At 43.4% G+C, this 25400-nt stretch overlaps 1 protein-coding gene across 1 annotated transcript in view; it reads left to right on the forward strand.

Annotated features, from left to right (window-relative positions):
- LOC126355904 (uncharacterized) overlaps positions 1 to 25400 on the forward strand; it is a 578345-nt gene that overhangs the window by 523710 nt on the left and 29235 nt on the right. Inside the window, exon 2 of the mRNA XM_050006416.1 lies at positions 15422 to 15578. Coding sequence (XP_049862373.1) covers positions 15422 to 15578 — 157 coding nt within the window. The remainder of the gene's footprint in view (positions 1 to 15421; positions 15579 to 25400) is intronic.

Raw genomic sequence — 25400 nt, forward strand, 5'->3', positions numbered from 1 at the left:
TCGCTTTCACCTTGTTACTTGGTGCCAGTAAGGGCTCTCTACAAGGAAAGTGTCCAGGCGTGTCAGTGTGAACCAAAGCTATGTTGTTCGGCCATGGAGGAGATACAGAGAGACAGGAACTGTCAATGAAATGCCCCCCTCAGGCCGCCCAAGGGCTATTACTGCAGTGGATGACCGCTACCTATGGATTATGGCTCGGTTCAAAATGGTTCAAATGGCTCTGAGCACTATGGGACTCAACTGCTGAAGTCATAAGTCCCCTAGAACTTAGAACTACTTAAATCTAACTAACCTAAGGACAACACACACACGCATGCCCAAGGCAGGATTCGAACCTGCGACCGTAGCGGTCGCGCGGTTCCAGACTGTAGCGCCAGAACCGCTCGGCCACCAGCGGCAGGCGATTGTGGCTCGGAGGAACCTTGACAGCAACGCCACCATGTTGAATGTCGTGCAGCCACAGGACGTCGTGTTACGACTCAAACTGGCGCAATAGGCTGCATGATGCGCAACTTCACTCCCGACGTCCATGGCGAGGTTCATTTTTTGAACCACGATACCATGCAGTGCGGTATAGATGGGCCCAACAACATGCCGAGTGGACCGCTCAGGATTGGCATCACGTTCTCTTCACCGCTGAGTGTCACATCTGCCTTCAACCAGACAATCCTTGGAGGCGTATTTGGAGGCAACCCGGTCAGGCTGAACGCCTTAGACATACCGTCGAGTCAGTGCAGCAAGGTGGAAGTTCCCTGCTGTTTTGGGATGGCATTATGGAGGGTCGACGTACGCCGCTAGTGGTAATGAAAGGCGCCGTAACGGCTGTACGATACGTGAATACCATCGTCCGACCGATACTGCAACCATATAGACCCGCCATAGATTTGCGTAGATTTGCGCTTTAGGAAGAACACGAAGTCTGCTTAGACCAAATCGGACTAATATGGGAGTGGGGAAGGGGTAGAGGAGAGCAGGGGTTTTTTAAGACTGCTGATTCAGTAATTCGTGCACTTAAACGGTTGTAAATAAAAACACAAAACCAAACAACGACATCGAATCGCGAAAACAACAACTACCTGACCCGCCAGCCACTCTGAGGGATCTACGCCGAATCGCCGTTCACGAGTGGAACAATCTGGACTAAATTGCCTTGATAAACTTGTGGATAGTACGACACGACGACTAGAGACATGCGTCAATGCAAGAGGACGTGCTACTGGGTATTAGAGGTACCGATGTGTACAGCAGTCTGGGCCACCATCGCTGAAGGTCTCGGTGTATGGTGGTACAACATGCAATGTGCAATGTGTGGTTTTCATGAGCAACAAAAAGGGCGAATATGACCTTTATGTTGATCTCTATTCCAATTCTCTGTACAGGTTCCGGAACTCATGGAACCGAGGTGATGCAAAACTTTTTTTGATGTGTGTACAATAAAAGTATTTGCGGTCGATACTGCTATTTTGATATCGATATATCGGCTGAGAAAATATTGCTGGAATGTATCTATATTTACTGGAGAGTATATCGATGATATTTTATCAGCAGCCCTAGTTCTGACACTCGATAGCTGCACGCGAGCGCCGCGGGCTGTTCAGAGCGGGAATACAGCGGACGTAAACCGCTGCAGCCAAGGCCGCCAACTGCTCCGGTTTCAGACCAGTCGATTCTCAGGTATTTCAGATATGAATTCCGGGGACGGTGCGGATCGACGGGCGCAACTGTCGCTCGGCCTACGCATTGCCCAACCACATCAGTGTGACCACATGCGGCGTCTATGGCTCGTGTTTCTATGGCCATGGAAAAAGTGCTATTGTCCCGCATCAGGACAGGGTCGGCGTGGTTATGGACGCGTTTGGCGTAGACAGTATAAGGCTCAGTCGGATGCCTTTGCTGTAGCCGCCTCATTACCCCCCGGTACCGAATACGCGCACCCCAGCTGCCTACGTGCAGTGCTACTCGTGTGAAAGTGCTCTGAATGTCTGCGAATCGTGGAACTGGAGCGGGACTTGGCTACCAGCCCGGTACTAGGGGGCGCCAGCAGGCCAACTGAACGAGAGGTGTCTGTCGTCCGTGCGACAGGGTGAGTGCACGAAAATGTTTTGCGACACTTCGCCAACCTTGGCGGAGTTTCGTGAGTGGTTCGTTCACTTGGAATCCCTTTGTTTTCGCGATTCTATGTCGTTGTTTGTTTTTGTATTGTTATTTACAACCGTTTAAGTGCAAGAATTGCTGAATCAGCAGTCCTCAAACACCCCTGCTCTCCCCTCTCCCCACTTGACTTACTAGTCCGATTTGGTCCAAGCAGACCTCATGTTCTTCCAAAAACGCAAACCTCTCCTCAAGAAGGTGCATTTTAAGCGGAATGTGACGACTGTTTTGGATATCTTTCCACTGAAAGCTTTTGTCAATATGTTCCAGACCATCTACGGCTGCCAAAAGTGAATTATGGCAGTATTTCTATAAACTTGATAACAACTAAGTAAGGTACAAAATCTTTTTCCAAAATTTGAAGTTTTCGGGAAATATGTCGATCATGAAAAAGCATTTCAGAAAGAAACTCTGGACAATTGCAAGGTAATTTTTTTCTTAACGCGATAATATGAGAGTGAATGAATCGTTTTCTATTTATTTGGATAAATACACGACGATATTTATGGAAGAAGGGCGGTATATGACTTTTGGAGTCATCGCAAGGCAACAGCACACAGCAAACAAATGCAGAAAGATCACCTATTTCGAATGTGCTAAGGCATATTAAGAAGATGGAATGACCCTTTAGATGGCAACACCTCTGCCATCATTGTGGAGTAATCCTTTAGGGCAATGCGAAGACGTTACAGCGACACTTCTGGATAAAATATTATCTTAGGGTGACTGTCCAGAGGAACCGCTGGAAGCTTACCCAAGCTTTAATATATTTAGTTTTGCGTACTATAGAGCAGCTTTTCTCATAATCTAGCCTTTAGTTTCATATTTATGTTTGCAATTTTAAAAAAAATTATGATCTTTAATGTAAATAAATCATTGTTCGATTTAAAGCCGGTGCTAATCTTTTTAAAACTTATGAAAATCAAGCGTCTCTGGTATAAACAGATTTTACAATCTTAGATGGAGAGATTGGCGCCGACAGCGATATTTCACTCTTGAAATTTTGTAATTTCCATCTACACTCCTGGAAATGGATAAAAGAACACATTGACACCGGTGTGTCAGACCCACCATACTTGCTCCGGACACTGCGAGAGGGCTGTACAAGCAATGATCACACGCACGGCACAGCGGACACACCAGGAACCGCGGTGTTGGCCGTCGAATGGCGCTAGCTGCGCAGCATTTGTGCACCGCCGCCGTCAGTGTCAGCCAGTTTGCCGTGGCATACGGAGCTCCATCGCAGTCTTTAACACTGGTAGCATGCCGCGACAGCGTGGACGTGAACCGTATGTGCAGTTGACGAACTTTGAGCGAGGGCGTATAGTGGGCATGCGGGAGGCCGGGTGGACGTACCGCCGAATTGCTCAACACGTGGGGCGTAAGGTCTCCACAGTACATCGATGTTGTCGCCAGTGGCCGGCGGAAGGTGCACGTGCCCGTCGACCTGGGACCGGACCGCAGCGACGCACGGATGCACGCCAAGACTGTAGGATCCTACGCAGTGCCGTAGGGGACCGCACCGCCACTTCCCAGCAAATTAGGGACACTGTTGCTCCTGGGGTATCGGCGAGGACCATTTGCAACCGTCTCCATGAAGCTGGGCTACGGTTCCGCACACCGTTAGGCCGTCTTCCGCTCACGCCCCAACATCGTGCGGCCCGCCTCCAGTGGTGTCGCGATAGGCGTGAATGGAGGGACGAATGGAGACGTGTCGTCTTCAGCGATGAGAATCGCTTCCGCCTTGGTGCCAATGATGGTCGTATGCGTGTTTGGCGCCGTGCAGGTGAGCGCCACAATCAGGACTGCATACGACCGAGGCACACAGGGCCAACACCCGGCATCATGGTGTGGGGAGCGATCTCCTACACTGGCCGTACACCTCTGGTGATCGTCGAGGGGACACTGAATAGTGCACGGTACATCCAAACCGTCATCGAACCCATCGTTCTACCATTCCTAGACCATCAAGGGAACTTGCTGTTCCAACAGGACAATGCACGTCCGCATGTATCCCGTGCCACCCAACGTGCTCTAGAAGGTGTAAGTCACTACCCTGGCCAGCAAGATCTCCGGATCTGTCCCCCATTGAGCATGTTTGGGACTGGATGAAGCGTCGTCTCACGCGGTCTGCACGTCCAGCACGAACGTTGGTCCAACTGAGGCGCCAGGTGCAATTGGCATGGCAAGCCGTTTCCACAGGACTACATCCAGCATCTCTACGATCGTCTCCATGGGAGAATAGCAGCCTGCATTGCTGAGAAAGGTGGATATACACTGTACTAGTGCCGACATTGTGCATGCTCTGTTGCCTGTGTCTATGTGCCTGTGGTTCTGTCAGTGTGATCATGTGATGTATCTGACCCCAGGAATGTGTCAATAAAGTTTCCCCTTCCTGGGACAATGAATTCACGGTGTTCTTATTTCAATTTCCAGGAGTGTATCTTCAGGATTCAGTCCTTTCAGTATCTTCTTCAGTGACTCAAAAAAACCTGTGACCTTTTGTGCTGTTTTTCACTGTATAAGTTCAACATCCCCTGTTACACGTATTTGGTGCACAGTTGAGCGGTGTTTCAGGATGACACGCAGAAGCGATCTACAAGCAGTCTCATTTGGAGACTGACTGCCAATGAAGTTTAATCGGCCCTCTGCCTGTGTGATGATCCCGTTTCATATCCCTACAGACTGCTGCACTCGGGTATTTGCATGAGTTGGTGGATTTCAATTGCGACTTGTTGATATTATAGACATGGGATACTCCGTTTTCATTACCGTTCTATTTTTGTAAACTAAATAATTTTTCATTTCCCTATATTTGAAGCAAGTTGCCTATCTTTACACCACTTTCAAATCTTATCAATATCAGATTTAGCTTCTCCGTACCTTTTCCTTTCTTTTCCAGGTCATCATTAAATATAACATGAACAACAACGGTTCCAACACACCTCCATGGAGCACGCCAGAAGCTACTTCCATTTCTGTCGATGATTCTCCACGCTTGCTTCATAACTAATTTGAGGATTTTATTCTATCACAATTCATAATTCACTATCAAAATGCGTTTGGAACATACGTATTTGTGTTCTTCACTGCTCTCAGCCATCTCCTACAGGATAATTTCTGATACGGCTGAGATGGAGTAAGCGAAAAGTAGCTCAGAACTCCTGTACCCGAAGAGAAGGATTTTAGACTATTTGAAATGTTGTGTTAATGAATGTTGTTAAAAAGTAATCGGACAGATAAATTTCAAAATAAAGATGTCCTAGAAGGAACAAATGTTCAAATGTGTGTGAATTCCTAAGGAACCAAACTGCTGAGGTCATCGGTCCCTAGACTTACACACTACTTAAACTAACTTATACTAAGAACAACACATACACCCATGCTCGAGGGAGGACTCGAACCTCCGGCGGGAGGAGCCACGCAATCCGCCACATGGGGCCTCAAACCGTACGGCCACTCCGCGCAGCTAGAAGGAATAGCTGTCGAAATGCAGTTGTGGAAACTCTTGACTTGAAGAAGGGACAGCATGGTGGGGTATCTGCTTTGGCTTACAAGAACAATAAACTCGCACTGGAACAGGCAGCAGAGGCGGAAATTCATGGAAAGGCGGAAATATTAGTTTATGTAAAGCTGCTAAAAAGCTTTCTAATGCCAAAGTCGTATAAATATTTCTATATTTAAAACAACAGGTTTCGGCAGATTTTGCTGCCATCTTCAGGTCTAAAAAACTCTTTTTGCTATCGTATGTGTTCATTTTTAGTTGGACCTCACGCCAAGTTGTCATGTAGATAAGAAGAGCACATTATAGAAGGTTTGTCATAACTGAAATACTTAAAAACATAGAGCTTTATGTTCTTAGATATTTTAGATTCGGCAAACTTATTATAATGTACTTTTTTTTATCCGCATGACAACTTGGCGTGAGGTTCAACGTGAAAAGAACAGGGTTGATAACAAAACGGTTTTTTAAGCCCTGACGAAGACACGGAAGTCTGTCGGAACTGGTTCTTTTAAATAAAGAAATATTTATGCGACTTTGGTTTTAGAATGTTTTTTAACTAGTAAAACAAATCGCTCCTTCTGTCTTCTCAAAGTGAGAAAAATCACTCTATATGGAAGGTACTGATTTCGGTGTAATACAAAAGTATATGATAGGATAAGCACAGGATGGAGATGAGGCAGCATTAAACCAGTTGAGAGAAGGATTAAATGAAGAATAAAACAGTTAGAAACGTCAGTGCTGAACTTCAAACCATTTTTAGGACACTGCAGCGGATGAAATGTGATCATGAGAAAAGAGTTCCCCATCGAATTCGATTCCACGAGTTCTTTGTAGGTCATCCAGCAGCTGCACACAGCGGAGAGGCGAGTTCAGTACAATTAGGACGCCCTCCACCAGCTGCAAGGACTGGGAAAGTTTGTGTTACAGTGTTGGAGAACTGGTAACATGGTAATGCAGCCAAATTGCCAGATAGGTCTAATAGCGCAAATCACTCCAGTATACGCTATGGCATTGCTGTTAAGGAGACGGGCCTTGTGTCATTAGAGGAATGAGTGGCTGGTGGCGGCCAGAAGCCGCCGGACTGAAGCACCTAGAACCGCTCAGTCACATCGGCCAGCTGTCGTATTTCCTCCAGTCAAAGCGAAATAATGAGGCAGTTCCCTCCAGACTGCAGACAGCATGGGTCCAGATGCCGCGAAGACGTACTAGCACTTGATTCACGCCGGCCGCTGTGGCCGAGCGGTCCTAGGCGCTTCAGTCCGGAACCGGGCGACTGCTACAGTCGCAGGCTCGAATCCTGCCTCGGGCACGGATGTGTGTGATGTCCTTAGGTTAGTTAGGTTTAATTAATTCTAAGTCTAGGGGACTGATGACCTCAGATGTTAAGTCCCATAGTGCTCAGATCCATTTGAACCATTTGAACTTGATTCACTTCTCGCTCGTCTACTCGCTGTTAGATACAAACAGCGCCGGCCTCGCACTTTGTAAGTAGGCTGTTTAGGTTTTCTTATTGGTAACACCGCTTAGCGCTCGGTATGAAAAATCACTGGCTGTGCTGTGCGCAGTCTGTGTTTAGTTTGCATTGTTGTCTGCCATTGTAGTGTTGAGCAGCGGCAGCTGGATGCTAACAGCGCGTAGCGTTGCGCAGTTGGAGGTGAGCCGCCAGCAGTGGTGGACGTGGGGAGTGAGATGGCGGAGTTTTGTAATGTGTAAGACTGGATGTCATGAACTATCATATATATTTTGACTATTAAGGTAAATACACTGTTTGTTCTCTATTAAAATCTTTCATTTGCTAACTATACCTATCAGTAGTTAGTGCCTTCCGTAGTTTCAATCTTTTATTTAGCTGGCAGTAGTGGTGCTCGCTGTATTGCAGTAGTTCGAGTAACGAAGATTTTTTGTGCGGTAAGTGATTTGTGAAAGGTATAGGTTAATGTTAGTCAGGGCCATTCTTTTGTAGGGATTATTGAAAGTCAGATTGCGTTGCGCTAAAAATATTGTGTGTCAGTTTAAGCACAGCCATGTATAAATTGTTCAAAGGGGACGTTTCATATCTATGTAAGTAATGTGTTTAGGTTTTATTATTGGTAACACCGCTTAGCGCTCGGTATGAAAAATCACTGGCTGTGCTGTGCGCAGTCTGTGTTTAGTTTGCATTGTTGTCTGCCATTGTAGTGTTGAGCAGCGGCAGCTGGATGCTAACAGCGCGTAGCGTTGCGCAGTTGGAGGTGAGCCGCCAGCAGTGGTGGACGTGGGGAGTGAGATGGCGGAGTTTTGTAATGTGTAAGACCTACTTACAACTTATACACAGATGTGATGATATATAGGTATGCACACATGTACAGATGGCGGTAGTATCGCGTACACAAGAATAAAAGGACAGTGCATGGCCGGAGCTGTCATTTGTATTCAAGTGATTCACGTGAAAAGGTTTCCGATGTGATTGTGGCCGCACGACGGGCATTAAGACTTTGATCGCGGTATGGTAGTTGGAGCTATACGGATGGGATATTCCTTAGGGAACTCAATATTTCCACAGTGTTAAGAGTTTGCTGAGAATATAAAATTTCAGAGATAACCTCTCACTACGAACAATGCACTTGCCAATGGTCGTCATTTAACGACCGAGAGCAACGGCGTTCGCGTAGGATTGTCAGCGCTAACAGACAAGCAACATCGCAAGAAATAATCGCAGAAATCAATGTGGGACGTACGATGAATGGCCGTGCGGGATTAGACGAGCGCTCTAGGGCGCTGCTGTCATAGACTGTGCGTCTGGTCCTGGCAGAGGTTCGAGTCCTCCCTCGGGCAAGGGTGTGTGTGTTTGTCCTTAGGATAATTTTGGATAAGTAGTGTGTAAGCGTAGGGACTGATGACCTTCGCAGTTAAGTCCCGTAAGATTTCACACACATTTGAACATTGTACGATGAATGTATCCATTAGGAGAGTGCGGCGAAATTTGACGTTAATTGGCTATGGCAGCAGACCGATGCGAGTGCCTTTGCTAACAGCACGACATCACTTTGACATCACCTTCAGCGCCTCTCCTGGACTCGTGACCGTATCGGTTGGACCCTGGGCGACTGGAAAATCGGTGTGGTCTGTGTTTACATTGGATGGACTAGGTTCTCTGGCTGTTCGACTTCTTGGAGACCTTTCGCAGACATTTTCCCAAACACTGGAATTTTTATGGATGACAGTGTACCACAATTGCTCGCTTTTTGGTTTGAAGAACATTCTGAGCGAATGGTTTGGCCACCCAGATCGTCCCGCATAAATCCCATCCGATATCTATGGGACGTAATCAACAGGTCAGTTGGTGCACAAAATCCAGCACCGCCATCAGTTGTTATAGAGGCAGCATGACTCATAATTCCTGAAGGGACTTCCAACGTCCATGCCAGGTCTACTTGCTGCACTGCGCTGAGCAAAAGCAGGTCCGACACGACAGTAGGAGATATTCCATGACTTTTGTCACCTCAGTGTAAGATAACTATAATAGTGCGGTCAGACAGTGTACACATATCAAAGATAACTAACCGGAAACAGCATACTCTCCTTCGCCATTCCAGTTCAACGTCCGTCTTTTGGATAATTGTCCCCTGCCAGCAATTGCATTTGCTTGTATAATAATCTGAACCGTTATTGTACTGTGGTAGTTACTATCAGCTCCCAGACAGTGCTAGAGTCACCTCAACTAAGCATAACTACACCCTTACAATTACTTAGGCGCGCTGCCATGACTGGACTTTTTTATTCGTAGATGAAGCCAGTTTTCTCAATGTCACATCTGGTCAAGCGGCAGGTTTTGCCACTCACTCCTTCTCCCTCAGCGGCGACTATTCGGTAAATTATTAGCGACTAGATCGATAATAACTTTACCGTTAGCTGAAACGGAGACCCTGTACGAGGAACTGCGGCAACATGCTAGCATTTCCTAGCTTTGTTTCGGGACTACATCGAAATAAAATTCTAATTTATGCGAAACAATTATTATCGTTTATTGTAAAGGATGATGAGATATTCTCGCACTCGGATTTCGGAGTGAAATTCTTCACATACTGGCAATACAAAAATTACTCTCACAAAATTTCGTCCTGCACATATAATGCCAGTAAATGGAACTTAGAGAGTGGCAATCTGGCAACACTGTAACTACCTCTGTCGGGGATAGAATTTTGGGCTACAGGAGGTCGAGGGTTCAGTTCTGTGTCGAGGTTTATTCGTTTTTAGTTGCGAAAAGTAGTCTATGTGGTATGATATCTGGCGTCTTAATCGTTATATATCGATTACAGTGGGTCTTCTACAAAAGTTTTGCAGTTGTGTTACACCACTGAATCTACTAGATTCCAAACTTGTTTTTTTGTGTACCCTCCCTCAATGGTCCCTTCGATTAATACGAACTGCTATTCTTGCCATGTTGAGGTCCCTTACGTTTCGTTAGAGTCTCAAGCCGCCAGTAGTGCCAGCGACGTGCTCTGCTAATAATTTCGAAGGGCTCATTCTGGGAGGGAAGACAGAAAACAGGTCTGGAATCTAGTAGATGCAGTGACGCGGAACAATTCGCACCCACGACGTGCAAAAGGCTTCTTTAAAAGGTGACGCATGAAAACGATTGTACGTACTTCCATTTCTGTGTTCGTATTACGTAACTGAAAAAAATTTTGTAGGAGACCCACTGAAATCGCCGTATGAAGATTAAGATTTCGTACCACGCAGACTACTTCTAGGAAATAAAAACAAATAAACCTCGACCCAGAATCGAACCCTTGACCTCTTGCATTCTAACCGAAACGTAATGCACAGCACTGCTGTATCTGCTCACAGAGGTAGTTCCCGTACATGTGATTACAGTGTTGCCAGACTGCCAATCTTTAACGTCCATTTACTGCCCGAAATATGCTCAGGACGAAATTCTGTGAGAGAAATTTTTGTATTGTCAGTATGTGATGAATCGCGCTGCGAGAACCGAGTGCGCGAATTTTTCTCCACCCTTCGTTTGCCAGACACAGGCAGCACCGATTGTAGATCCTCTAGAACATATTGCCAAAATATTTCAATGGAAAGACGTTCAGAATACCCGTCACATTCCGCTTAAAATACACCCTCTGGAAGATAGGTTTCAGTTTTAGGAAGAATATGAAATGTGTTTGGCCCAAATCAGGCTACTGTAGGTGGAGGGGGGATGAGGGGTGTTCGAAGACTGCCCCTCTTTTCTAAAACCTGACTGAGAAGAACGCTACAGTGGGGCGGAAAACAATGACAAATAATAAATACGCACCACAGCGGATGTGAAAACAGCTTGTTGCCACAGCTACACAAAGAATAGTGTTAATGCAGGAAACTTCAGTCTATACAGTTCCTTATTTATGTGAATAATAGGGTGACTTTCTTCTCGAACAAAAAATCGAGTCTCGAGATTTACGGCATCCTCGCACGAGAAAGCGCGGACGCCAAAAACTCCCTGGTCTGTCGTTTTCGTTCGATGCCTTCGAAATATGAAGACAACTAGACACGCAAAAGTTATAGTTTGCAAAATGAGCCTCTGTTTCTAGGTAGGACTGCTCGAATGAAACTTTCTGACTCGTGAAAATGTGTGCCGGACCTGAATTGGTTCGCAGACAGCCCTGGCTGTCGTGAAAGAAAGAAGACGACCAGCCCAACACAGCTTACCGTCCGCTTCACTGTGTCATTCTGCCACATCTCCCCTTTCTAAACTCCACAGAGTTTTAACGCATAGTTAATCCCACACAGAGATCGTGGACTTTTATGGGGGTGTAGACTACGCTAACAAGGGGACCCTCCATACTGTAAACCACGGCCGGCCGAAGTGGCCGTGCGGTTCTAGGCGCTACAGTCTGGAACCGCGAGACCGCTACGGTCGCAGGTTCGAATCCTGCCTCGGGCATGGATGTGTGTGATACCCTTAGGTTAGTTAGGTTTAACTACTTCTAAGTTCTAAGGGACTAATGACCTCAGAAATTGAGTCCGATAGTGCTCAGAGCCATTTCAACCATTTTGTAAACCACGGATTTTGATGCGCTTCAAATATGCTGTAGAGGCACTTACCTTAATTACACCTGGCTATTCTGTTTTTTAGAGACGGGCCTTGGTTTTTGAGAAAATCGATTTTGAAGTTCAATACGTGATCTGCATATTCGTTACATAAGAAGTAGTTTGAGCAAGTTTCTGTAGCGCAGCGGTAAAAGTTCAGCGCTACTGCGCTTGAGGTATTTTGTTCGAATGCTGCTCGTGCACTTCTTTTTTTTTCCCCAATCGCCAAAATTTTTCAATTTTACTTCAAAGAATATCAACAAACTGTGTAAGGTGTGCGATATTATAAAGATGTATTCAAGTTATTAATTTTTTCAAATATTAATTCCATTTGTAGTTCGCATCATATTCTCCCAATTCATCTTCTTCGTTGAACTCTATCAATTCATCATCAATAATGATCTGTCTTTCGACGAAGAGATCAAGTATTGCTATACATATCTCATCGCCAATTGCAACGGAATAGGCAGAGATCACGCTAGGTGGTGTATTCGTTACGAGATTCAAATAGCGGAGTAGATTTTCGGCGAATTTAATGCAATTTGTGATTTCGCCTTTTGATTCTTCGTTCAGCTCCTTTACTTGTGGATCTACTTCTGGCTGCACTACAGTTGTTTCTTCCATTCCACAGAATTTTTCTAACACACGGCACTAGAGACGCTTTGCGAGCTACTGACGCTGCAGTTAGAAGCGAACGTAAAGAAATACAACTCGCATCCTCATTAGCCTAGGAACTGGGGTTCCCGTTACGGCTAACGGTATTCACGGGAGAGGGGGCGATAATGGCCGGAGGTCGATTTCAGGTAATACAAGAAGCGACCGTTGTACGAACATTTGGAACTCCAACTGCGAACCACAAACGGAATGAATATTTGAAAAAATTAATAACTGAATACGGCTTTATAATTTCGCACACCTTACACTGTTTGTTGATATTCTTTGAAATAAAATTGAAAAATTCGGTAGATTTTGGAAAAAGCAGGATTCGAACACACTACGTTCAGCACAGTAGCGCTGAACTTTACTGCTGCGCTACGCCGACTTATTCAGGCTATTGCTTATGCAACGAATATACAAAGCACGTAATGAACTTCAAAATCGATTTTCTCAAAAACCAAGGCCCGTCGCTAAAAAAACCGGATAGCAAGGTATAATGAGGGTAAGTGCCTCTACAACACCTTTGAAGCGCATCGAAATCCGTGATTTACAGTATGAAGGGTCCCTTGTAAACACTGATTGAGCTGGTTTGATTCTGATTATTATTTAAGTTTAAATTTCTTCTTTGATAACTGTAGCTGTTCCTATGCCTCTTGCTCCTATAGCGCTGGGTTTGATCACGTCTCGAAGGGCTCGAAGAGTATATTGTTAAGGACACCATAAAACCAAAACCGCGAGCGGAGAAAACATCCGCCCTGGCCGAGAATCGATCTCAGACATCTATGATTCGTAATCTGGCGCCCGGACCACGCAGCTACGAAAGAGGACGCCTAGAATCATTTATATCACAGAATGGTATATTTTGAGGTCGGCTAGTATTTCAGATCATCCCGCAGTCTAGCGACGTCTGTTGGTATTAGCTCCATGGCACGTCTACCGCTGTAATTTAATTCCGTATGTTTTCATTCGTTTATAAGCACTAAATTTTAGTTACTTTGTTCCTAGTTCCCCATGTTCTTTTCAAACATTAAAAGTTGAATACCCTTATGTATGTTATTTTACTGTATAAGCGAAGATCGCAATGTTCTTCTTCATCCCACTGTATAGCTCCCCAATAACCAATTGAAGTCTTATTTCTCTGTGTGCTGGGTTCGCAGTGATGTTAGTTTTTCAGGACATTTGGCTCTTAGTTTGTATATATTTTAGAAATTGCCAAACTGTGAGTACGAATGCAAGTACATCATAGATGTGACGCTTTTATCAGTTCATCTGAAGACAAGCTCTCATCTTTCATTACAAAACTAGCTCCCACGGCATGGAGCCTGGAGATTACCCATTGTCTGCAACGGTTAATGGTGAGATCTTGTTTGTACCACTGCTCGCACAACAGAACTTCATTGGATCAGCTAGTGTCTCATTACGAGACAACATTGTCATCTTCGTAATTTTAAAAGGAGAACTATCTTACTCTGTCTGTTGGACGTCTGTTATCAAGTGAACCGTACTACCTGGGCACAATTATACATCACTAGTCACATCTGGTTGAGAAAATATGGTGTTGTTCTTACAATATAATCCACACTTTAACTTTCCTTAATAAGATGAATTTTGGGTAAAGAAAAATAAAGGTTAAAATTTAGACGTCTGTTGACATAAAGATCGCTTGTAAAGGAGAACTAGTTCGCACTGAACAAACACCCGAAAAGAAATCGGCTGTGACGTAGTCGAAGTTATGATCCTCGTAAATTAGAATTATATCATGGCGATTTGCTCCTCTCTAAAATGGAAACATCGGACAAGCTGTAATGTCTCGCTAAGAACGAAGTCAGAAACAGTGCCTGAGTTTTAGTGGATAAGGATTGACAAATAAATTCGGCGGTTGCGTTGGCAGAGCAAGCTTTCCAAATTTCATCTATAGTGAGTTACGGAAATGGCGGTTTTGGTGACTCAGCTGGCTCAGAACGAGTACAATACCGAAAAGCTCTGTGACGCAAACCTTTGTTGGCAAAACTTCCTGTGAGGCTCCTTCTCGAACAACACTACACGACACGAATGCTCTGCAGGTGTGGCTGGTTGCAACAGTTCCACCGTTGCTCAGTCCTACTCGCGTTAGCAAAACTGGAAAGCAGGGGGCCGTTGTTTAATCCTGAACTCGGGCGGCTCCCCAACGCTTTCAGTGTCTCGTGGAGTCCATGCTAAAGCGTGTCTCGGATTGAACATTTGGGATTTTCGTCCTTGAAATTAACGCACTCCTCAACAACGTTCGACATAGTCTCTAATAATGTTCGAGAAATATTCGCTCGATGCGACGCGGACGTAAAAAAGAAGTGAAACAAATCATTATCACAAATGTCGGAAGTTGCTACTAGCCAGTGGCAGAATGCTCTACTTTGATAGCTAGTAAGTTTTATCTGTAACACATGAGACTGTGCTTTACCAACAACGCTTACCGATTCTAGGTAGACCACACAATCGAAAGTAAGCAGTACTCGAGTAACAGAATATGTATCTTTTCATTTCTACATAACAGTCCTACCCGAGACCCGACGAACATCCTTGAATTTCAGTTCAGTTACTTTAAGGGATAATAATTTCCTGAACATAAGAACAAAGACGAAAACTGACTGCTCACTGCCAGAGTTAGCAAGATAGCGATCATATTATGTGTTACTTTATAAGGAGTAAAACCCAATATTTACATCAGAGAGCTTTTGAGTAAAATTTTTGAAATTTACGTAAGGCACACTTCAATAAATTGCTATTTCCATTCCGTTGACAACAAATATGAAGGGAAGTAACCACGAACACTGCGATAAGCGCCGCAATGCCTGAATGTGGCCACCAGAGACTTGTCTTGGTTCACCTACTATCGGCCTGTGCTGCTCACCTCTGTTTCATTTGTGTCGCACTCCCACTCCACGCTGTTCCCTGACACATTCCTTAGCTTGCCTGGTTCCCTGTATCTGATTCAACTGCTGAAGAGTGTGCAGCACGCCGCCTCGTGTAGCTGGCAGCCGAGTTGTTGACACGTTGCTGTTGTTGTTGTTGCAGACACCGAGAACGCCGCTGCCGCTGCTGCTGCTGGCCCTGACGACGCTGACAGCGACGGCCTCCCCCGTGGCCGGGCCGCAGTCCTCGATGCGCGTCAGCTTCGTGTCGCCCCCGCACTCCTACTCGCACGGCGTCGATTCGCCCGTCAGCCGATTCGGTGAGTAGGAAAAAAAATAATAATAATCCGCGCAAGGTAAGGTGGCCGCTGCACAGCGACCAACTTTCGGCCAAAGCGCTGAGTGAGTTCACTCGTTTATTCGGAAAGGGACGCCGACAATGTTTGCCCCCCGTTTGTCCAGTCGACAATGACAGAATCTAGGCGTACGTCCTGCAGTCTTTGTCAAACGATTTTACAGAAACTACCGGATAACAAAGTTTCATTTCTTCTTTACCTATAGCTTCATACAGCAGCTTCATGATGATATGCCTATCGTTTCGTTAATGGTCGCAGTTACTGCGATATTTGCTTGTAAGTAAGAAACTGCGCGAAATTGAAAAAGTTTGCGATGAAAAATAGAGGTCGCTATGATTTTGCATTTGGTGCATATTGCATAATATGTTACTGGGTATGATATTTAGCCAACACATTCAATTTTTCTTTAGACTTGGCTGGAAGTGTCTATATGTCAGCAATCTCGACAAAATTGATCCGATGCAGGACACTCACTTGGGGTCTCGTCGCACCAGCGGCAAATCCAGAGTGAAATATCCACAACAGTCCTCATATTTCGTAAACGATTTCACATATCGAAATGAGACTTTGGCAAATGACAGCACACAACGAGGCGAGTATTTCACCATATAGTTTTTATGGAAAACTTCATTATCTACAGTGTTCTTCCACTAACTACAGACTTTTTGGACGAAAGAAATACTATGTGTTTTGGAACAACATAAGTGAAGACATTACACGTTTATTTTGTACCGAGAATGTGCTTTTTTAGTAAGCTACTGACCTTACTTTCCCTCAGTTCCTCTCTTAATAAACCGATATTTCAGAATTTCCTCGCAGTTTCGTTTCCGCAACATCTTAGTGAGGCGAGAGTGTGTGAACTCCGCTGTATACCGGCAAAATACCCTAATTTTAACATGGAAACAACTGAAATAGGTTTTGCTCAGAATTTGCCACTCATGACTCTTCTGTTCAAAAATGGTTCAAATGGCTCTGAGCTCTGTGCGACTTAACATCTGAGGTCATCGTCCGCCTAGAACTTAGAACTACTTAAACCTAACTAACCTAAGGATACCACACACACCCATTCCCGAGGCAGGATTCGAACCTGCGACCGTAGCGGTCGCGGGTTTCAGACTGTAGCGCCTAGAACCGCTGCTCCACCCCGGCCGGCGATTCTTCTGTAAAAGTTACGAAGCAGTCAAAAATAAATCGCTGCTTTTGTTACATTTTCAGCGGAATTCTCTTTATATACTAACCGACGTAGAGGTGACCTATCTTTTTGAACAGTCACTATGCGAGTGTGGGCGTGGAGGGGCTCCACATAATATTTACAAAAAATGTGAACGCCACTTCCCCTCCAGCGATCAGCACTTTCGGTACAGTGACTGTCCATAACCGTCCCTACTGGTGCTCTCTCCACACGTGCCCTGCCGATTGTGCGTCTGCCAGCCACGCTATTCTGCACGCACTATGCACGCTCTTACCTCACAGCCGCAAGATCGATTCCAAAGGATTAGGAAACCATAGCAAGGCATGACACACATGACAATGAAGTAAAGTAAACAACGCTCCGCCACGTTAAATGTTGTCAAATGTTCAAATGTGTGTGAAATCTTTGGGAATTAACTGCGAAGGTCATCAGTCCCTAAGCTTACACACTACGTAACCTAAATTATGCTAAGGACAAACACAACACCTATTCCCGAGGGAGGACTCGAACCTCCGCCTGGACTAGCCACACAGTCCACGACTGCAGCGCCTCAGACCGCTCAGCTAATCCCGCGCGGCTTAATGTTGTCAAAACAAATGAACATGGTATACGGTGGTGGTAAATAACGTATCAAGTAACTGCAAAATAACATCGAACCGTTAATATTCAGCAATTACAGCGAGAAAGTAAATAACCGCGTATTACAGTGCACCAGTATTTCATACACATCATCTTCCAGCTGTTAGTTGACACATACTCAGAAAATATTACAGTCCCAGGTGACTGACCGCGTGTCATTCAGAATGAGGAAACAAGGTTTATAAACGTTAGTTTGTGGGTTGGTACACACTTTAGAACAGGGGAGAGTTGCCTATATTGCCCCGGGTCCATGTTTGCATCATTTCAGTAATATTTGCGTCTCTTGTACCTTCTAAAATTTAGTGCGTTCAGCTTTAACGGCGTGCTTCTTAGAGCCATACTGTCGTTTATGAGTTCTGTGTGTTGAGGAACAGGTCCTCTAAAGAGATCGTTAATTTTTCTGTAGTTTCTATGTTACTTCTTGCGTACATAGTGAAGAGAATTACTGTTACAATGTTAGTAGCCACTTAATGTTTTATTTTTGGATGATATAGATGAAATAACCTTCAGACAGTCATAAATTTATATTGGTTGCGTTTAGTTTCTAGGAAATTCACAAGGGGAATATGGCGACGTTGCCTTTAATGTACTGTTGTTAGTTCCTTACATTGCACCGGTACAGTTTAAGAAAGTTGCAAGTATAATGATCTTTAAAACATGCAACGTAATGTTTAGATAAGATGTAGTGAAGTTTCTAATGTGTTGTATATCCTAACTTACCAATTTTTTAGTGTTTCAGAACCGCAACAGCAAAGCACTGTGTGAAGTAGAGCACACATGGATTGCACTTAGCTGTATATTTAAATAGGGATAATGGAGTAAACGAATTGCATGTATACAAAATATGCCTAAACTAAACTCCTCCCGAACAAGCCTTGAAGGCCCTAAGGTACCGACCGGGCTCCGTGTCATCCTCAGCCCACAGGCGTCACTGCATGCGGATAAGCACGGGCTTGTGGTCAGCACACCGCTCTCCCTGCCTTATGTCAGTTTACGAGACAGGAGCCGCTACTTCTCACTCAAGTAGCTCCTCAGTTTGCCTCACAAGGGCTGAGTGCACACCGCTTGCCAATAGCGCCCGGCAGACCGGATGGTCACCCATCCCAGCCTGACAGCGATTAACTTCGGTAATCTTATGGGAACAGGTGTTAACCACTGCGGTACGGCCGTTGGCATAAAATGTGTCTAAGTCAACTATTAAGAGGTATACCGAAAATAAGAACAAAAATTAACGCTGGGATATAAAAATTTTTGGCCTTTGTAAAGTGTTTTCCAACGCAGTTTAAAACGAACTGGACGAGCACATTTTTAGATTTGTAAAGATGAAGTTCGATTTAAATGTGTTGGACCTAAGAAAACGTCGATATTGCAAAAAGAAACGGATTGCTCCATAATTTCATTGCTGAAGAAGTTATGACAGGCAAAAAGTTGGCCGAAGGTATCCATCCTAGAAATATCGCCGAATCCGAGGGAAATGACGAATGCTCCATGCAAAAATCCAAGTGAAACTGTATGGTTCCAGAGGCCTTCTCAAGTTTCAAACATCTATGGTGTATATATGCAATCAGAAGTGATGACTAAAAATTTGTACAGAGGCCAGGAATCGAACCCAAATCTCCTGCTCACTAGGCCGATGCACAATCACTACGTCATCCTGGGACAGTGACTTTGTACAACTGCAACACTAGCATGCCTCTGTTCTCAATCCAAATACCTGTTCACACCTCAGCAGACTTGGTATGTCCTCGACACTTGAACAGCCTTACAGAGACTGTCCAACTGTATTGGATGCTGAGGTGCTATTTCAAAACAGTTGAAGAGCCTCTGCAATGCTGTTCGAGTGTGGGAGACACACAAAGTGTGCTGAGGCGTGAACAGTGTTTGGATTGAGAACAGAGGCATGCTAGCGTGTTCCCTGCAGTTGTGCAGAGCCACTGTCCCAGGATGACGTAGTGGTTGAGCACCTGCCTAGTGAGTAGGAGACGGGTTCGAACCACGGCCTTGGTACAAATTTTCTTTCAGTGCTTCAATCTGAATACATACATCAAAAGTTAAAGACGTAGCCAAAGAGCCTGTGAACTAAGAAAAAAAATCTAACCAAAGCAAGAACTACAGCCCCAACTGTGAGAAAGAAGTATTCTGGGAGCTCTGCGTGGAAGACACCACAAAGAGTCATACGTAAAGTAGTTGTGTAACAAAGGTCGAAGGAATATATGATGAGGTGCATGAAATGCCAAATGTGGATTCATGCAGGGATGGGGAAGGCAAGGAAGAAGTTATGTAAGAACTAAAATGTGGAATATTTCGTTAAAGTTAGTCTAGTACAGATCTCTAAGCCCAGGGACATAGTTTATAAGGGCAATAGAATTTATGCGTCAACTGCTACAAATTATGGAACCAGATTCCTTATTTCTGCCACTTGCAAACTTTTAGAAAATTTAATGTACCGTGTTTATTTTTCTCAGAATTTTCATTCTTTAGGTCAGATACCAAGTACAACAACCTGAAGTTGATGACAGCACTGTGTAAACAAATCTGTAACTTACTGTTTACGCCATAATAAGTAAAATCTCAAAAGCGGTACAGTTTAGGCAACTCTCCCCTCCATAAGACATATCCAAGACAGAAAGTTTTGAAAATCAGTTGGCGATTTGTGTAACAGTTTCGGGGATCAGAGAGTTCAGAGAGCAATATTACAGAAAAAGTGTGCTTTTATATAAAGTGCATGTAGCGTGTAGATAAATTTCCCTTTTTATTTAAAATAAGCGAAATAATTTGTGTGTTGCACGTGTAAAATACGGGAACTCTAAATCAGAGATCGGGTACAATACAACTTAACCCACCCACACAGTCGAATATGCAACGAGGTTGGGCTGATTGTGAGTTTATAAAATTAATATTCCAGCCACTATCTAGATAAATTGTCTTTCTCCTAGATCACATTCTTATCTGCGAAACTACCACGATTGTTTGGTACAGTAATTTATTCTTTACACTTGTTACTTAGCATACAAAGGACTCACATTACGGTTTTAAGTTATAATTTAAAATTTTTAACTATCTTCTCACAGAAAATTACAGGCCTTTCTGTCTGTAATCAATATTTTCTAATTCTAAAATGTACTTCATTCATAACGTAACACAAAACAGCAAAAACAATTATTGAAGCAATGCCTATTGCAACTATGAAGAACTGAATCACTTACTTTCCAATACTCTTACAGAAAGATGTAATTCACTATTCCTTCCACCACACCTCCAGAAATTATATTTTCAGTCACAAAATGAACTTACAATATTAAACGTCTGACGTTTCAGATATGTCACAAAGTATACTGCATACCTTTGTCAAGATTCTCTATCTTCACCAATGGGAATATCATACGGCTTAGGGCACATGGCAAAGAGAACTTGGATGAAACAAGGTTCACTAATCAAGTAAGGAAATCCATCGATTTACACTAAATACAGAACAAGTGGAGAACATATGTAAAAATATGTACACCAAACTTTTTCCCAGGTATGTTCGTGAATTTATATCCTGAGCACACGGGAGGCACGATTTTGCAAAAAAATTAGCAACTGTGTAACTTACAATATTGTACAGAAATTCTGAGGCTCTCAGAACTACTGCAGAATCTATATCAACAAAAAGCTATCACGGAGCCCTGAACCAAGTACCAATTGCAGCGTAGGGGTTACCAAAATTCGGTTCAAAATATTTCGCGTAGTTATTGACCGAATTTAAAAATTTAAAATGTTGTCATAATCTGTTCATTAATAGGTATAATCTCATGCTAAAAGTTTAACACAGAAAGACAACTATTACAGTTGGGCACTGCGTGTTTATCTTGAGGCAGAGTAACTGACGACTTGCAAATACCTGAAATCCATTCATCCAGTATGTGAGAACGAGATCAGTTAGCGAGTTACAAATGCCAACCTTTACGAAACCCCACAAAGTGATAAAAGGAGATAAGTTTATCTCTTACTACATTTCTGATGATCATGCTGTAAAACTTCAGCATCATACATGACGTTTAAATTCATTACTTCTTTACTACTAACTCTGTTGGAAACACAACTGACACAGACAGTATCCACATATACCACTGAATGAACGTACAAAATACGTAATTTCATGACATGTAGATCAGGAGGGATAACGTCATAAATAATGACACGCGAAACACAAGCATTATCTTAAAACGGAGCGTAAATTACTCAGTTTATATTCATACAGATTTTCATAATGAGAGCACTCAACAACTTCCAACAAACCCTCTGGCAGATTAAAACTGTGCGCCGGACTGAGACTCGAACTCGGTACCTTTGACTGTCGCAGGCAGGTGCTCTACCGACTGAGCGACCCAAGCACTCCTCACAACCCTTCCTCACAGCTCAGGTGGTAGAGCACTTGCCCGCGAAAGGCAAAGGTCCAGAGTTCGAGTCGCGGTCCGGCACACAGGTTTAATCTGCCAGAAAGTTTCATATCAGCGCACATTCCGCTGCAGAGTGAAAATCTCATTCTGGAAACTTCCAACAAACTTTAAGCATAAATTCAAATCTTTCTTAGACGTTTGTTCTCACACGTGCTTAAAAGACAAATATTTAACACATTAACTCTTTTGTAAAGTGAACATACATTTGAAGTTGTTTTATACACAGGAAATTGATTGTTTAAAGACGCAGAAGTTTGCTGGTGACCATACAAAATACGGCGGCCAACGGTATAGCGTGACACCTCAGTGAGCAGCCTCTGTGTGTGTTCTCTATCCTTTTACCCGTCTTCCACTTGACAAAACGTTTCACAATGCATGTTATGTGGCGCTATTCACTGAGTCTGTTGACGAAACGGATCAGGATGGAACAAGAAGGACTGGACGTAACGTCGTAGTATCTCGTCAGGCAGAGAAATTTGGCGTTGGCAGAGGGAAGGGTGTGTGTGTGTGTGGGGGGGGGGGGGGGGAGGGTGAAAACTGTATCGTCGTCTGCTAACATCGAAAGTCAACCTCTTCTAGATGCGGTCACTATAGATATAGGATTGTGTTTCGTTCTTTTCTTTCTTCTTAGCCTTTATTTTTGTTGTCGTGACACATTGCAAAATGTTGCATGATGACCTAGATATTTTTTTCACGATTTTTCTTCCACAAAAGAGGCCAAATATCTGAAACCGAAATATAGTTTAAGTTTTACAATACTTGTATAAACGAATAGCCTACACTGTGCGTGAATGAACACATAAATTGTTAAAACAGTTTTAATAAGTTCCTTACCAGCCAATAAGTCATCTCTACTGAAGGGTAAAAACATAGTTGTTAAAAAGAAAGAAAAGGTATGCACATGAGGTACTTTTGGTCAAAACTAGAAGAAAAGTTCCCATAATGATATGTCCAGAATCCAATACCTGTCCAGACAAGGGCTAATCCGCCCTCTCTTTCCAACATTTTTGTTACGCAGATGTAGACACTACAAGCACTGCGTGGGGTTACCACTCATCATCACACATCCTTCAGCCTCCTTTCCCAGTGAATCACAATTTTCTTTAAATAGCCCTTTCAGATATAACCGGCTTCATTCGGATTGCGTAACATGTATTAGTCACACCATCCTGTAATGTCTGCAAATTGTCGGAGAATTGGGCTTGCACCGATGACTTTAAATGTCCATGTAACCATAAATCCAACTGGTTCAGGTCCGGTGCAAGAAGAGGCCATGCTACCAAACATCCTCAACTAAATCATCGCCTACCGCACATTCCGTAGGAAATGCAGTGGTGTCCCGTTGTGAACAAACCACAGTGGTTATGTTACTGCACTCGTAACATGCTATCACAGTGCCGCTGTTCTCCACCCAGAAGTCAGTTGTACCCAGCAGCTGTTAACATGTCTGGTAAATAATGTGGCCCTATGAGTGTGTCACCGACAATTTCAGCCCGTGCGGGTCTTCAGTGGACCATACCTCAGCAGGTATTGGTTCCCATATATATTTTATCGGAACTTTTCCTCTAAACATCTTTGTTAGACGACTTTTAACAGCCGTCAAGTAATGCATGAAATTCTTATTTGACCATCATTTATTTTATAGAAAAGCTTAAGGAACAACCAGTTCCGGCCTTAGACCATCATCAACAGATATCTACACAAAGGTAAAAACACAGTTAGATACAGTGCATAGAAATATGTTAAGAAACTATAAATAGGAACAAAACGAACTCATTACTTGACAGTGGATCCATCTCATGTGCTATAATGTATGTAATAAATTCCGGTACAGCAAGTTCTACACAGGACATTTACCGTACACTCAGTTGTGACATAAGTTAACAGGGCAGCATATACGCTAATGAGAAGGCTAGAGAAGTAAGTACCGTCATGGTACAAACACTGAAGAGTTGATCAAAGACATTCACTAAACATTTTCATTGTATGATACAAAGTATATTGATCATGAGTTAACTGCTTATTGCAGGAGACTAGATTATCTTCGGAGAACGTCTGTGGTAGTTATTCGTGTAAACAGAAAGTGAAAAACGAAATTTCCATTACAAACATAGAAATTGCTAAACCATAACATATTTATTGCATAATAATCAATGAGATTTGTAAAAACAAAGATTAATCACAATATAAACATAATGTACATGGTGTTCATAACATAAAATGGGTTAGGAACAGAGTTCTCGAAAATCGGTAGAAACTGTCAGCTACAATTCATTTACACTAATCAACCATTACTGTAACACGTTGTTATTGTTGTTGTTGTGGTCTTCAGTCCTGAGACTGGTTTGATGCAGCTCTCCATGCTACTCTATCTCGTGCAAGCTTCTTCATCTCCCAGTACCTACTGCAACCTACATCCTTCTGAGTCTGCTTAGTGTATTCATCTCTTGGTCTCCCTCTACTATTTTTACCCTCCACACTGCCCTCCAATGCTAAATTTGTGATCCCTTGATGCCTCAAAACATGTCCTACCAACCGGTCCCTTATTTTTGTCAAGTTGTGCCACAAACTCCTCTTCTCCCCAGTTCTATTCAATACCTTCTCATTAGTTATGTGATCTACCCATCTAATCTTCAGCACTCTTCTGTAGCACCACATTTCGAAAGCTTCTATTCTCTTCTTGTCCAAACTAGTTATCGTCCATGTTTCACTTCCATACAAGGCTACACTCCATACAAATACTTTCAGAAATGACTTACTGACACTTAAATCTATACTCGATGTTAACAAATTTCTCTTCTTCAGAAACGATTTCCTTGCCATTGCCAGTCTACATTTTATATCCTCTCTACTTCGACCATCATTAGTTATTTTACTCCCTAAATAGCAAAACTCCTTTACTACTTTAAGTGTCTCATTTCCTAATCTAATTCCCTCAGCATCACCTAATTTAATTTGACTGCATTCCATTATCCTCGTTTTGCTTTTGTTGATGTTCATCTTATATCCTCCTTTGAAGAAACTGTCCATTCCGTTCAATTGCTCTTCCAAGTCCTCTGCCGTCTCTGACAGAATTACAGTGTCATCGGCGAACCTCAAAGTTTTTAGTTCATCTCCATGGATTTTAATATCTACACCGAATTTTTCTTTTGTTTCCTTTACTGCTTGTTCAATATACAGATTGAATAACATCGGGGAGAGGCTACAACCTTGTCTCACTCCCTTCCCAACCACTGCTTCCCTTTCATGCCCCTCGACTCTTATAACTGCCATCTGGTTTCTGTACAAATTGTAAATAGCTTTACGCTCCCTGTATTTTACTTCCTGCCACCTTCAGAATTTGAAAGAGAGTATTCCAGTTAACATTGTCAAAAGCTTTCTCTAAGTCTACAAATGCTAGAAACGTAGGTTTGCCTTTTCTTAATCTTTCTTCTAAGATAAGTCGTAAGGTTAATATTGCCTCACATGTTCCAACATTTCTACGGAATCCAAACTGATCTTCCCCGAGGTCTG

Source organism: Schistocerca gregaria, chromosome 3 (assembly GCF_023897955.1).
Source record: "Schistocerca gregaria isolate iqSchGreg1 chromosome 3, iqSchGreg1.2, whole genome shotgun sequence".
Lineage (NCBI taxonomy): Eukaryota > Metazoa > Arthropoda > Insecta > Orthoptera > Acrididae > Schistocerca > Schistocerca gregaria.